Source organism: Habropoda laboriosa, unplaced genomic scaffold (genome assembly GCF_001263275.1).
Source record: "Habropoda laboriosa isolate 0110345459 unplaced genomic scaffold, ASM126327v1 scaffold72, whole genome shotgun sequence".
NCBI lineage: Eukaryota > Metazoa > Arthropoda > Insecta > Hymenoptera > Apidae > Habropoda > Habropoda laboriosa.
Window position 1 is genome coordinate 1 of NW_017100188.1, and position 15759 is coordinate 15759.

Sequence of the window (15759 nt, forward strand, 5' to 3'; positions counted from 1 at the left end):
AATTTTTCTGGTGATTTGGTTTAGTAGTTAGTTGTGTTGTGTATTACCAGCTCAAATATGAGCCCAAATATTGCCCCAAATTAAACCGTCTCAGTAGTGTTTCGCAATTAAAAATCGGTTTTCGGAATATACATATACGTGCATTTTGGCCGCCTGACAGCAACCTGTAAATCTGGCGTGACAGTGAACGTGTTAATAAGTAAACCAAATATTGTCCCAAATTAAACCGTCTCAGTAGTGTTTCGCAATTAAAAATCGGTTTTCGGAATATACATATACGAGCATTTTGGCCGCCTGACAGCAACCTGTAAATCTGGCGTGACAGTGAACGTGTTAATAAGTAAATGTTGTTCAAATTATGTCGTGTTTGATGTCATTTTCATCAGAAAAATCTCATCAATATGTTAAGAAAAGTTTCGGGATAGAAAAACGTAAAATTAAAAAAGTTGGTATTTAAATCGCTTGGTTGCCTGGACTGACGTTTCATGCTTATCTTTTATTCGCTGTCCTTGTTGTCCTTTTATTCGCTGTTCGGCCAACTACAAAGGCGGGCACGAGGCTTGAAAACGTAGTCCCTGACTCTATGAGTGTCAGGTTTAGCTTCCTGGCGGTCTGACACTTGTGGAGAATATACTTTATAGGTACTAAAATTATTGCACATTAAACTTAATAGTCATATAATTCAATCCTGTGGTTATTTCTCGATATTCAACCATGCAGAAGGACGATAGTGGATGAGATTAAATCTGTTTTCAACGCGAAGGAAACGACACGGAAGATTATTACTGAGATTGCGCGAAATCGGACCCTCTTCCTTTATATGTATATTTTTTTTTCTCACGTCCGTTCGGCTTAATAATGCAAAAAGTCTTAGCTCTGACCTACTTCTGCGGCAATTTACTGTGTTCGCGGTTTTCGCATAACTTCCTCGAAGAAGCGGCACCCTAGTTCCGCTGCTCTTTTGTTGCCAACTCTTTCATTAGTCCTTCTCTATTACGACGGTCATTCGCTGTGTGCTTGCTTCGGCTCCGGCCGAAAATCCGAACAGGAAGGAAACGGATATTATGCAGAAGTGTTAATTACTTTATTAATATTGGCGATTTCTATACTTCCTCCAGTTGCAATCTACTAATTAATCTGCCAGATTTTAAATATTTCTACAAAGCATTAAATAAGCTTGTTTTATTCTCTATTTTCAGTTTTACATTACTTCTACGATTATTTTACATTATTTATATTCTTTAATTATTTCTTTAGTTAAATATTATTCATGCAAATTTACATATTTTTCTTTGGTTCTATAATTTTTATTTAAACTTTTGTGTGTCTTTCTCTTTTTCTATATCAGCTATGCAATCTGAAATTCTATTTATTTATTGTATTTTGACTTTCACATTATTTATGTAAAGAATATTCGACCAGAACTGTTTATTTTGGAGGAAACACGTCGACGGTAAATATCCATGTTTATTCGAGCATCTGTTTCACTTTATCCTTTTTTCTCTGTTGTTTATTCCTGAAAGTAATGTGAGACGCTAAAATATCGTTCCGTGTTAGACACAACGTTTTTCTTTACCTGACCACGCTCTCATGGATAGAATATTCCGCTTGTAAAGAGAAATTGCACATTCGAGCGTAAAAACCGACTACGAACGGCGCGTTCTTCATTGCCGTATCGAATGACTCTCCAACTGAAATTATACACCATATTAGACTCTCTGTTGTCATTATATAGATTTACATTTAAAGAAAAATCAATGCAAAAAATATTTAATTTTATTTTTTAGCTTATAATATTTTGTTGAGTCTCTTCGAGGAGGAAGATCTCACCATTTTCGCCAAAATTGTTGCTCGACACATCCAAGTCCAAGCTTTCAGTTTTCATGCTACCAGAACCAAGCACCTCGGCTATTGCAGAGCCTCCTGCAGCTTCTATTCCGCAAGCACTCACGTCAAGAACTTCTAAACTTTCGCTTCTTAGCAGATCTAAAACAGACGCAGACAATGAACTCTTCTAATGTAATTTCGGCGTGTTTCCCTAGGATCTGATCTCTCTGTTTTGAGAAAGTTGTTTCCCTTCCAAACAGCGAGAAGTGAAATCTTCGAATTCAGTTGTAGTATTAAAACATCAAGTCCATTGCAATATTTTCCTATCAAAATACATATACAGTGGAAACTCGATAGCTCGAAATTCTCTATAAGACGAAAATTTTCTTCATTCCCTTCGGCTCCGTTGTAAAAGCCTCTACAACTCGAAATAAAACTTCCGTTAACTCGAATTATTTGTCGTAAGTTTAATATGTATTTTACCTCTACAACTGGAATTCAGAAGAACTCCGACCTTTACAAGCCGAAGTTAATTTTTACATATCAGTCAATCGATCCAATAGGATCAACGGTTCAACGATCGTCAATTGTTTATTTCTTTATAGAGATAAACAGTGCATGTGTTTTGATCACAAAAGCAGTTTGCTGTGAAAAATTGAAGGAATAAGTTAAAGCACAGTTTCTCATTCTTTTCTCCGGATTATATGTAACAAAATGAATTCTAAACGCAAGCAGAAAATAGTAATATTGGTTGATAAAATAAACATAATTGAAACAGTAAAAACTGGATCAAGAAAGAAAAAGGATATTGCTAATGATCTCCTTTACTCGAAAACTCGATAAATCGAAACCTCTATAACTCAAAGATTTTTCCCCTTCCCTTGAGGTTCGAGTTATCGATGTTCCACTGTATTAGAAAAAGAAACGTATTGAATAATTTCCATGAAAATAAACCATACAAATCGCGAATTGGTCAACTTTTAGGAAATAAGGGTAGTTACACAGTTTGCCCTGTAGATTATAGAGCACGGTGACCATTCGACCAGATGCAAAAGTCAAACAGTAGCCCGGGGAGAGTTCCGGCAGAAACACGTCGGAGATTAACGGCACGGAAGTCGAGCAACGTGTTTGTTCTTTGGCGGAGATACAATCGCCAGCCACGCTGCTTCGATACGATAGACAGTGTAAATATTGACTCATGGAGGATAAAGTTAGCAACCCAATACTTTGTACACTTACAGGCGCATACGTGAAACGCGCCAGCATCCAACAAAGAGTTCAGCCTTAGATTAAGATGTTTCAATATCGAGTCCTCCTTCTTCAGTAGTCCGTAGGTTATGCCGCACACTCCTTCTGGTCCTATGTCGTTATTCGCCACGTGCAAGGTTTTCAAGTTTTTATGTAACGATAGAAATTCACCGATTGCGTGGGCTCCTTTGTCCTGTAGTTTGCAGTGTGAAAAATCTATCTCCTCTAACTGATTAGAAAGAGAAAATTGAATTATGAATTATTAATGCATTAATTAATAGTAATTGGATGATCAATTAGAACAAGAATTTTCAATGAGACTTTTCTTTTTGAAAAGTTTCTAGCGTAAGATAACTCTCTTGTCTCCTGAAGCAAGTTCATATAATAGGTGTTCAGGATTAATGAATTTCTACTTGTTTATTCAAATATGGGTATTCCATTTTTACTGGTCTAAATATTTCAATATACAGGGTGTTTCAAAATTTTAAATATACTTTCGATTATTATATTGTTCAAGAGTAATTTTTTTTTAGAAATTAATGATGGTAAAAGATTTATTACTATATTCTCACTAACATTATCGTTCTCAACAACTCCCTGAAGAAGAGCCGCGGCACGCGGTTGGTCCAGATTGCTCCTAGTCAAAGTTAACTTCTTCAATTTCGGGCAAGCCTTAATCCCTCGTCCAAGACCAGCGCAATCTTCAATGGAAATCCTTCATTTTTTTTTTTTTTTTTTTTCATACGTATAGATCAATCCTCGAGAACTATTGGGCGCTTTAAAAGTAAACCTTGGTCCGTAGCAAGCGACTCACTCGAAGTCTCGCCACTCGAAGCCGTCGTTCATGTAAATCAGCCCGAAATTAATGCAAATCTCAGTGAGATTAGGAAACCGAGGCAGAATAAGCTCCAAGGGGATGTGATGGACGTCTTCCTCCGCCATTAGACACGGATCCTCCTCGTCCAAGGATATCCTCTGCTTCCTGCAACGTTTCCAGCAAATATACCGATTGCATTACATTAAAACTTGCGCGATAAGCATAATGCGAATGGAAAAATTTCGTTACTAAACTAGAATGCTAAATTGTGCCACAATTGAATGGGTGAGCAGAAGGGAGTGTAGCTGCTTATTCGCTAAAATTATTTCAAAATTGTCGAGAATTGTTACTACGATGGAAAGTTTTTCATTTTAATCATTAGTTTAGCTACAAATCAGTTTTTTCAATTTCTCAAAAGTAAGTTCCAGTGGAATCTGCTTTTTTCTTCTCATCCATTGAATTCTACAGGAACACCCTGTATATTCTGCTTCTGCTGGAAAACTTACTTTGTAGGTAGTAGGTAACGCAGTTCTATAGTGTGCACATGGTCCAATACGAGTTCTACCATTTTTTCACATGCTTCCCTCTGCGATTCGAAGAAAGTTGGCTCGAGATTCTCCAAATATTCACGCAATACGCCCTCACAGTAGCGTCGCCGCCAAGAATTGCCGTGTTCGGCGGGAGCGTTGTGCTCCCATCTGAAATAATCCCAATTCCCTCGTGTATTCTCAACGAATTTCGGGCCAACCTCTTTAGCAAACCAAAAACGAGTCGCTTTATGTAAATTCGATGACACAATTTTTGAATTTATACGTAGCGAATCGGGCAATATTTCAAGAGAATGTTTCTTGAAAGGCAGCCAAGAAAAATTAATAGAACTGCTACTGAATGAAGTATGTCTAGGTGAATAGTCTATTAAACGATATCGCTTCTGGATTTTATGATTTTATGGCGATTGCAAAGTTTTTGACTATATTAAATTCAGTAGAAAATTCTTTTATGGGAAAGGTCACTTTTTCTAGTTTTCCTATTTTCTGAAAATCTTTCTATCTTTTATGGAAATAATTATTCCTGTTTTCCTGATTCTTTTTTTATACTACCATTCCTATATTTCTCTGTATTGCAATTCCTACCTTTTCTATTTTCTTACATTGTAATCTTCAGCTTCCTCTATCTTACTTTTCTCCTATTTTCCAATTCTTTTCATTTCCCTTATCTACTATTCTTCCTATCCTACAATTCAGGACTACCATTTTCCGCTCCAATTCCATCAGAATTTTTGAAAAACAGGAGAAAATGCTCTAAAGGATTTTAATAACACTTTTCACCTGGCTTTCGAGCAACGTTCCCAATAGTAGTCATCCTCAATCTTCTTTATGGTCAGTTCAAATGGTAGATCGGTAGATAGAATTTCTATCAGCATATTTCTATCCTCACAGGTTGGTAATTCCTCCAGTATCGGGTTTTGCTTCCAGGCTGAGGCTATCACACGAAGGGCGAGGGTCTTTAAGCTTGGCACTTTCCACTCGTCCCAGGAAACATCTTCCGGTCGAATTGTTCGTTCGACCTCGCACGTTAACCGCGTCGTATCGTACGAACATCTTCCGAAAAATAATTTATTAAATATTTTCATGCAATATTCTAGCTAAAAATTGATAATAATACAGTTGGAACATTTTGAGAATTTTAAATACAGAAGAAATATTAAATTCAGATTAGATTAATCAGTATTATAATAACAGATTAATGCTATAATTATTGCTATTGTAATATTGGGTATTATAGTAATTAATATTACAATATTTAATTAATTCTTTAATAACTATTATTGCAGTATTAAGGAAATATTACAGCAAAAGAAATAAGTGGATAAAAAAATAAAATGTTTTAATAAAACTATTACCTGTATGCTTCGAACGTGTTCCTTGGTATAGTATACGGAATCTTCATTTTTGCTACTTTTTTTATGCATTACACTCATAAATATGCAAACACAATCATCCTCTTCGACTCATTTCCGCCCTGTTTCCACCATTTTACGATCTGCTTCAGGCGAAATGCATAATTGACACTGAAAGCTACTATCTTCACTGTATTAACATATGTACACTATCTATTCTACTCGTTCTTAACTAAATGACTTTCTTTTTTATGGTAATCATAACGTTTATCTTGTCGATTACTTTTCAGGAGTGCCCTGAGGGTGTAGTTCACGAAGATCTGTTCAAGGACATCTACGCGAAATTCTTCCCCCATGGCAGTGAGTTTCAATTACATATACAGGGTGTCTGTTTTATCTCAATACATCTAAATATTTTTTAAGGAAGTGATGTTAGAAAAATAATGTTTTAACAAAAGTTGTTTGAAACAGGGGGGGAAATTATGTGGTATAAATATTTTTTTTGTACCAGGTATGGTGGGGGAGATTTCAAAATTAGTTTAATTTTTTTAAATGGAATGCTGTATTTTTTTATACATAATATGATAGTGTATGTTAAGACGAGTCCAACGAGGTGCGAAAATAGACACACGCGACAGTGAGGAACGTGATGTAGTTCGGCTCCCGGTTTTTGCAATTTTACGACCTTCCATGAAAGGAAATGACTCTATTCCTACCTCGTTGCACTCGTCTTAACATACACTATCATATTATGTATAAAAAAATATAGCATTCCATTTAAAAAAATTAAACTAATTTTGAAATCTCCCCCACCATACCTGGTACAAAAAAAAATATTTATACCACATAATTTTCCCCCCTGTTTCAAACAACTTTCGTTAAAACATTTGTTTCCTAACATCACTTTCTTAAAAAATACTTAGGTGTATTGAGATAAAACAGACACCCTGTATAAATAGAAGATCTCTCGCGAATTGTAAGTGTGATTCGGATGTTTTAATATTGCTTGAACAAACGCAGACTCCAGCCTCTACGCCCATTACGTGTTCAAGGCCTTCGATGTTAACTGCAACGGCGCCATGAACTTTAGGGTAATTTTCATTCTCCTCTAACAGAATTCTTTTGAAATTTCCGGTATTCAAAATTGATCAATTTTTTAGATGAACAGAATACAGAATTCTCAAATTCTCAGATTTCCAGAGTTCCAAATTTCTAAATTTCCAGATTTCTCAAAATTCTAAATTTTCAATTTTCCTGTTCCCAATCTTTCAAGTTTCCAGATTTCCTAACTACCTAAGTTCTTAATTGTCCTATTCCCAAGATTCCAGATTTCCCAACATTCAAATTCTCAAATTTCCCAATTTTCCCATTCCAGACTTCCAAATTTCTAAATTTACAGATTTCCTAAAATTCTAATTTCTCAATTCTCGTATTCCAAACTTTCAAGTTTTTAAATTTCCAGTTCCCCCATCATTCTAATTTTCTAATTTTCCTATTACTGTTCTCTATCGGAATATTCGAATTCTAAATAAACCCGGATGAAATTCGCATCGCATAAGACGCGATTTTCGCAGGATCTCTTGGTCATTCTATCGACACTGCTGCGCGGTAGCATTTACGAGAAACTACGATGGATCTTCAAGCTGTACGACATAAACGGCGATGGATGCATCACCAGGGGCGAACTATGGGAGGTGGTGATAGCAGTGCATGAGCTTATGGGTCGACGACATCACGCTGAGGAAGAGAGGAAAGCGAGGGAACAGTTGGATAGGGTGTTCAAGAAGTTCGACCTAAACCAGGATGGCATAATAACGATCGAGGAATTTATGGAGAGCTGTCTGAGGGTACCTACACGCTTGTATTTTCTGCTTGTTTAAACATTGCTTGCCTGTTCATGAATCGTTCATCGACGTGAACCCGTGCAATGTTTGATGTTCTAGAAAAGGGTTTGCTTGGAATATTCTGAACTGTTTGCAAAGGTATTATCTTAAGAATTAAAGTATTTTAAGGAAGGGGTTTCTTTTTTTATACTCTGACGATGTTTGTCTAATGTACGAAGTGTTTCATCTATAATGATCACCAAAATTATTTCTGTTGCTATTGAAAGTAAGAAAAAAATCACTAACAGTTCATATTGTAAAAATTTTTTTTCTAATTTACATCCTCACTATATTTTTGCTGTACTTTGACACCTGACTAATTTTACGACCTCGTTATATCAATTATATCAATGTGTTAATTACGTAATAGTAACACGTAAAAGAGAATATAATTTGTTCAGGATGACGTGACCACACGGTCGCTGGCAAAGTTCGATTACGCGTTTTGATCTCCGGAGAAGGAAGAGCCTCCGGCAATGACCACGACGCCGCCAACACCGCTCTCCACCACGACCACCTTCTCGCAGTCCCAGTCGCCTTCGCCACCGCCACCGTCCTACTCTCTGCTGCCACCTATTCCACCGCCTTTGCCTTCTCAGCCACCTCCAGGTTACACCGTACAGGACCAGGAGCTCTACATGCTCTTAGCGGCGCACTGGTGGAACCAACCGGAAGCTCCGCTTTTTTGCTAAGGGTAAACTTCCTGGTGAACGTAACTTAACGTTACTTTACGACTCTTTACCCGTGGAACAGTATTATTATTGAAGAACAGTCTCTATTGTGAACCAGGAAAATCAATGTAGGAGATCTGAGTTGATAAAAATCTCATTGAACCTAACCTAACCTAACAATTCCATATCCTTGGAACACTGTTATTATTGAGAAATAAGTTAGTTAGGAATATGCAGGGTGTCCCGTAACTGGTGGTACAATTGGGAAGGGAGCGATTCTGCATAAAAAAATAAACTGAAAATATAAAGTAAAATTTTTGCATAAAATTCTTAGTTTTCGAGAAAATTCAATTTAAATATTGTTAATAAACTAATGCTTTCGCTCATACTTTTACGTCGATAAACAGAGGTAATGTAATATGTCGTAAAGAAATGGTCTATGCAGAAAATGGCGTCAATCTCCTGCAGCTAAACGATAGAATCGTACAAGCTTTCAAACGAATAAAGCGTGAAAATACCGTACCGTCAGTTCACGATTCCCTGATTCAAAGAGCAAAGATTTGTATGCGTTAACAAGACTGTCTCTTTCAATGATTCGTTCAGTAATGTAAATTTCAATTAAGGAAATCGTTAATAAATGTATTATCAATACTGATCATGACATTGGCATCGCTTAATGGTACAAATATAGGTCGAAACGTAATTAAGTGTACTTGGACATATATGTATTAGATAAATATTTAAAGTCGATTTTCTCGAAAAAAGAGCCACATATGAAAAAATTTTATTCTATATTTTCAGCTTATTTTTTTTACGTAGAATCACCTTCCCGGCTGTTCTATCAGTTACGGACACCCTGTATAATGCTTTCCTCAATATAATCAGGCACATGGCCTGAAGATTGTAAATTTCTTCTTTTTTAGGACAAGGTGATACGTGATTCCGACGACGAGCAAGGAATCGTACCTTCTAAAAAGAAAAAAGGAAGAATGCTAAAAAAAAAATGAAAAAAAAAAAGGAAAATAATCAAGTTCTCAAGAGTCTTGGTAGTTACAGAGTTCAATCACGCTCGTGGTTAATGGACGGACGAGCTGCAGATATTTCTTCTTGCGGAAGAACTATAGTTTACGTCACGTAAGTGAATCTCTCCAAACGTCCAGACTATAATGGGAGTAAGGTACTCCCTTAGGGGAGGGATAAACGACCTGTCAATTGTGGAATCGACGCTAAGAATCGAATCGAAACTAATCGCATCAGGAACGACTAAAAGACACGATGGTATCAATAAATTAGGAAGAAAGTAATAAAATCAACTCGGAAAGTATATCACGAAACAAGAATATACAGTAAGCATCTATCGATGCGTCGAGATCTTCAAGTTTATTTCGAGTAAAAATATATCGAATATCGAAGAGAATGTTTAACATTCTACCGTGTTCACGTCATCGTTGAAGAGAAAACATCAAGGATAAAAAGAATTCGATACGAATTCGTCTTGTTTCACTTCCGTGCCAAACTCCGAGTAAAAATTGTTATATTTCTGTGGTAAGCGATGAAATGCCTGTGTATACGATCGAGAAAGGTACAATTTTATCCATGGGATTAGTGAGGAGAATAATGGAGATTGTGCACAGGATATTTCTAAACTCGTAACTCGATCGAGAATAATTCTTCGTGGAGATGTGAGTCAAGTAAATTTTCGTTCGTTTTCAACGAAAGTAATATTAAAACTTTCACGTATACCGCGCACACGATTTATTATATTTAATGAGAATTCTATTAAATAAAAATTACTAAATCAAATACTACAAAGTAACTTTTCAATTCGATTCTTTACAATCGGAAGCCAACCTAAAAATCGTCTTCCGCGATAACCTCAAAACCTAATTCGAAAGTAAACAAGACGAAAATGCACATGAATTTGACATAATCTTATAATCATATCCCTCGAAAACGAAGTATTTTCCATGAAGAATTCATATTATAAATTTAATCATACGCTGTATTTGATGAGAAATGCGTGACTATCCATCCGAGAAAACATTGGTTTCGTACGTATTCAAGCAGATCATATGTCAAATGTACTTCAGCGTGCAACGAGCATTCGGCGATAAAGCCTCCAAATAAGGTGAAGATTTGGTACTTTTTTCGTGACAATCTTGAGAAATTGAAAGCAAAAGGTATACGAAAACAATGTGGTTCTCCCGAAACGAAACATTCAGACGATATTCTGTTATCTCTGCATAGTATATTATATACATATATCCTATATATGTCCTATATGTATTCCTATAGGGTTCCAACTGTTTTTTCGAAGTCGTTTGTAGAATTATATCGTAGTTGTAAGCGGTAACTGAAAATCAATTTTCTAATGTCGATTATCAAGAAAAGCATTTCGTAGTTCTTTAAGCGAACACTAAATAGTCGTTAAGGTTATGTAGTCTCGTTAAAACTCGTTAAACAAAGAAATAGAGAGGTTTTCGTGGTCTTTCAGCAAAACGAAATACCAAATTGCAATAATTATCTAGTGATTTAAAGAGGAGAATGAAAAACAGGAGAAAAGAAGAAATAATCGAGTACAAGAACGAGAAACGATTTTCGTTTTCGAGAGATCGTACGATTTATCGTCGATTGAACGTTTGCACGACCAGCTAGTCGACATAGGCGTAGGCAGCTTGCGTCGATCTTAGTAGTTCCAGTTTTTTAGGAACACACAGCCACGTTTTATTGATATACACAATACCAGGTGTGTCTTTTCAACCCAAATAACTCCTTCGATCTTTGAACGTGCACCTTCGATTACATTTTTACTGGACTCATTTGAAAATTTCCCTTTACATAGTAACGTTTAATACAAAAAAAAACCTTTTTTCTTTTTATTACAGATAGATCAATTTCAATAGTAACAAACGAAATAAATATTTTATAAAGAGATCAGAATTTTTGATGCACGTTTTTCAGTTTATAGAATCACTAAGGTTGATTATTATTCATTAACAAGTAGATGTTAATTAAAAAATTTTATCAAGTTGTCTAAAATTAATTAGAACGGTTTGAAAACGATAGTTACCTCACGTGAAGTTTTTAAACAACACACACTTTCATTTTAGATCTAAATAAATCTTTCGATATAGGGGCTCAAGTTTAGAAGAAATTTAGAATAAGAACCGTTTGTTGACCGTTGTTGTCTCTTTGTAGCACTCTCGCACTATTACTTGTTAATCGATCAACTCCTTCACTACCAAGTATTTTATTAGAAGAGAAAGACGCGTAGGTTGCTAGGCGCGTTCCTATAACAATCGTATAGATAAATAACGATGGTGTGTATTCGCGCTCAGATGGAACCTGCAAACTGCTCAGATCTTTTTATCCTGTTACCTATAAATTACCATCTGGATACGAACACGTATGAATTGTACAATCTTGTAATTTTTTAAAACGAGGAAGTATTATATTAATTCATATTGAAGATATTTTTTATTTCATTTGAAATTTAAACTTTTCGAATTAGATTAAAAGAAATTACCGTAGCACTTTTAATTGTTCTTGCACTTATATAATCCCCGTGTTTCTTTTTCGGTCTCATGTTATTAACTCAGTATTATAAACAGCGATGGGATTGTTGTTTAGTATCTATTTTGCAATAGTAACGTTAAACATAAAAAAAATGTAAAAGTTCAATTATTTTATTTTGTCGTGAATAATTCTTCTCTTTTTTTTATTACAAATAATATTGCATTGAGTACACGGTTAGACTGCTTTCAGCGTGACACGTGCGCCCGCGTGCTCTTGTTCACCTGCGCAGGCGCCCGCGGGTTGCACCCAGAGCTCGCACGCATGCGTCCCATTGCTGTTCACGGTTTTATTGCCAACAAAAAGGTTGAAAGTATGCTACAATCCGTTGTCCATTGTTCCTAAAGAAGAATGAAAGCGTAAACCTAAGTGTTCACGATGAATTAACGAGTCTCGTCGTGAGCATTAATTAAAAGCAGCTCGTTGCGTTTTTCTAATTGATCGAGTCAATTGTATGTTCGAAACGGAGAAAAATTTATAACACTAATGGCCAGGCAAGGATGATCGAAAATTATCGATAAAAAATTTTCTGATTGCTCCAGAGCTTTCTCGAATGTCTCGAATGGGAGCTCCTTTCGATAAAAAAAGAAAATGATAAGATCAATTTAAAAAAAAAGTCTATCCATGTTTCTGATGACAATGTGCGTGTATATCGCATTCGATCTAATGTTAAACGATTTTTACATCTTTTCTAATAAAAACAACAGAGGGACTTTAGGAGGAAGAAACAACGAACGTTATAATTAACCAAAAAAAATTTTTCTACGTGTGGAACAATCGGAAATGTTCTTAAGAATAAAGTCTCCCAAGCGACGACGACAAATGAAAAAATATGAAGTACTTCCGGTTTCGACAAAGAACAAAATTTTAGGTTATAAAATATAAGATAAAGCAAGAAACAATTTCGTATTATTATTTGAAATTTGCATAATTAAAGAATTGTGAATTTACAACTGTACCAGATTTTTTTCTCATTTTCAATGGTGTTTCATTACTTTCGATTTTCTTAATGCGGTTAAATGAAACCGGAAATGCTTTGTACTACGAAGTATCGAAGATACTTCTTCGAATCAACGTTTTCAAAATATTGTGCAACATTTCGCGGTGGAAGAGATTTGTACACGAATATTCGATGATTATTTCTGTTAAAAATGGAAGCGAAAATTCAAATCTCCTGGATTAGAAAAAATTCTAGTTGCTCGTTAAAGATTCAAATAAAACATCGTCAACATGTTTTAGTAGAGTGAAAATATTATATTTTCTTCGGCTAATGATTCGATAACAACTTGTTCCTTTCGAAAATTTGTAATTTAGATCGTTACATATCGTGCGTGCTTCTATTGGTCGTTTCAAAATCGGGGTAACCGTTAAATTCAAATCATAGAGACGTAAGATCGATGTTCCCGTGTTTAAGGATCAACTTTTGAGAAACTTATTAGATGGTAAATCTAGCAAACGAGACAAATCGTGGCTATACAGGGTGTCTCAAAATACAATCAATTCCCAATGCGGGTTTCCACGAAAAAAACACTAAAAATTATAAAATATAGAGATCCCACTTGTCAGATTGATCTTAATTTTTAACGAAAATCAAGATTTATTACGTTGTATTACGTATTTCAAGACACCTTATATAGATCGAAGTAGTCATAGTCAATTCACGAACATTAGAGGTAACATAGTTCGTAATTAACCTTATTGGTCTTTAGGATTTATCTCATTGAATTGTAAACGAAAGTTTCACAACTGTGTCAGAATTTTTAGATACCAGCTTTTAACTTGTATGATGTTTGTTTCCTTCTTCGTGTAAAAGACATTGATTTTATTTCTTGATTGACTGTAAACTCTATTTAGATGTAAGTTAATCAAAAACAGTGTAATGCATCGTCGATTATCGATCAATCGATGACTAATTCGATTTCTAATTCTGTTCAGTGTATTCCATAAAAAATGGTGTATTTCTTTTCATCGTTAGAATTGACTAATTTGTTTAATCGTAACGAAAGAAAATCTCGCCGACGAGCGTAATATCTATTTTTACGTTTTAAGAAAATTTCTAGGCAGTTAAGATGTAAACTTAGCTATAGCGGTATAAAAGCACGAATAACGAATCAAAATTTGTTACCATAGCGACATCTAGCGTGTATGGAGTATTCGGTTATAGTTTATAGCGTATACGATTTGATAGTTAAGCTTAAAAGCAGTTTTTTTAAGACGAGACCTTATGATTAGAGGTTATAACAAATCGATTAGCAATCGATCCGGTGTTACCAAAGAATTCGAAACGTCTGCAGTATAAACTTAATAAAATAGCGAACTATCTTGTTTTACTTTTATTTACGTTAATTCAATGAATCATTGAATGGATATAACTGATAAAAAAAATGCATTATAGATGGTTAGTCAAATTTTGTTTTCTTACTCTAAAGGTTGTATGAATGTATCTTATGAAATAGCCTGTACATTTTGTTCCAAGGAACGTTTCACTGTGATCGTTTGAGTACTTTGGCGATCTCGTTACATTTAGATGCTCTGCAGAGTACATTCGTTAATTCTCGTACTGCCAATTTTTCTGTAGAAATCGAACATCGCGTACGTTATTGATTAAAAAAAACAAAGGAACATTTTTGCATGCGATAGCTCATGATCACCGTGTTGTCCTTTGCCCAGGCCTTTCTCTGATATTTTTAGCGTCCATTCTCCCGATCCTTCATTTGCTAGATCGAGGAATAAGTATAGACGAGTTTCGACGATCGATTTTGAAAAATTGTATTCTAACTACGTGCGGACAACTTGTATCTTGCGGCAAGTGAACAATGAATTCAGGAGGAATAAAGGGAGATGGTCATTATTATTAACCATCATTGTAATTTCTTTACCCAAACGGATTGAAAATTTATTCTGTTACAGATTATTGCAACAGAAATTCAATATTTTGCAAATATTTGTAAACTTAAACAAATTATTTTAAAATAAAAACTAATGCTTAAAATATTAATTAAATCGGAAATTTGAACTTTGATTTGTGAAATTTAAAAATTATATCGATGCATACTACTTTTTTTAAAACGCAATTTATGATTTCACGGCTTCTCGATTTATTTTTATTTGTATAAGTTGTTAGACTAAAAATTCTTCAACAGAACAGCTTTCACCTTCTGGTGGTAGTTATGGAAACTACAGCCTCTTTGAAATAGTACAGTATCGTATTTATACAAATGAGAGTTTTATTAAAAAGTATAGATTAAATAACATTGTGTTTGTAATCTATGCTTATTCTTTACTATTAAATTGTAGTTCCATACCGGCATCAAACTGTCTCACACCGGGGAGTACGTATACTTAAAAAAAAGTCTCTTTATTAAATACATAACCTCTTTCAATAATGTTGAGATGTTTCTAACACCTCTTTATTTCATAGAAAGGAAAGGAACCGGGGCAGCATGCCAGAAGCTGTGCATCACCAGATAAATGCTGCCCGTAAAACGTTCCAAACTCTTTATCAAATTTCAAAATTATTAAATACAAATCTGGATCCAACAACGTTAAGTATATGCATCAGATTATGCGAAAATGGTGTAAACCCATATGCGCTTGCAACCGTAGTGAAAGAGTTACAGAGAGAAGTAAGAGCTATGGATAGCTCCAACCAGTTAGATTCTCCAATTAGCAAGTGTAGTTTAAATAAATAATTAACTATGAAGTTGTATTTAATTACATAGTTTAACAAATGATCCGAACTTCTGTTAATGTATAATTTTTTATGCATATTTATATTTCTTAATAATGAAATATAAAATTATCCTTATTGCCTATGAGATTATTAAGTGTTGCTCTCTT

At 34.9% G+C, this 15759-nt stretch overlaps 2 protein-coding genes across 2 annotated transcripts; one reads left to right on the forward strand and one right to left on the reverse strand.

The window, feature by feature from the left end:
- Positions 1-1467: 1467 nt before the first annotated feature.
- On the reverse strand, positions 1468-5842 carry LOC108579807 (T-complex-associated testis-expressed protein 1). Its single transcript, XM_017943418.1, has 9 exons — positions 5796-5842; positions 5221-5493; positions 4399-4590; positions 3890-4057; positions 3652-3790; positions 3067-3304; positions 1831-1986; positions 1577-1691; positions 1468-1516 (listed from the first exon to the last, which is right to left on the reverse strand). Exons 1-9 carry the CDS (start codon positions 5840-5842, stop codon positions 1468-1470), a joined length of 1377 nt encoding a protein of 458 aa, XP_017798907.1.
- Positions 5843-6028: 186 nt separating this feature from the next.
- On the forward strand, positions 6029-8223 carry LOC108579728 (Kv channel-interacting protein 1-like). Its single transcript, XM_017943334.1, has 4 exons — positions 6029-6152; positions 6813-6883; positions 7367-7639; positions 8077-8223. The coding sequence occupies exons 1-4, from the start codon at positions 6029-6031 to the stop codon at positions 8122-8124; spliced, it is 516 nt and encodes a 171-aa protein (XP_017798823.1). The 3' UTR covers positions 8125-8223.
- Positions 8224-15759: the final 7536 nt, after the last annotated feature.

Excerpts from the sequence above, each read along its gene's own strand:
- LOC108579807 (XM_017943418.1), bottom strand. The coding sequence starts at position 5,842 with ATGAAGATTCCGTATACTATACCAAGGAACACGTTCGAAGCATACAG. Across the intron at positions 3,305-3,651 it reads GAGTTGTTGAGAACGATAAT|TTAGAGGAGATAGATTTTTC; the intron begins GTTAGTGAGAAT and ends CTTTCTAATCAG. Across the intron at positions 1,692-1,830 it reads CAACAATTTTGGCGAAAATG|TTGGAGAGTCATTCGATACG; the intron begins GTGAGATCTTCC and ends GTATAATTTCAG.
- LOC108579728 (XM_017943334.1), top strand. The coding sequence starts at position 6,029 with ATGACTTTCTTTTTTATGGTAATCATAACGTTTATCTTGTCGATTACT. Across the intron at positions 6,153-6,812 it reads GAAATTCTTCCCCCATGGCA|ACTCCAGCCTCTACGCCCAT; the intron begins GTGAGTTTCAAT and ends GAACAAACGCAG. Across the intron at positions 7,640-8,076 it reads TTATGGAGAGCTGTCTGAGG|GATGACGTGACCACACGGTC; the intron begins GTACCTACACGC and ends TAATTTGTTCAG.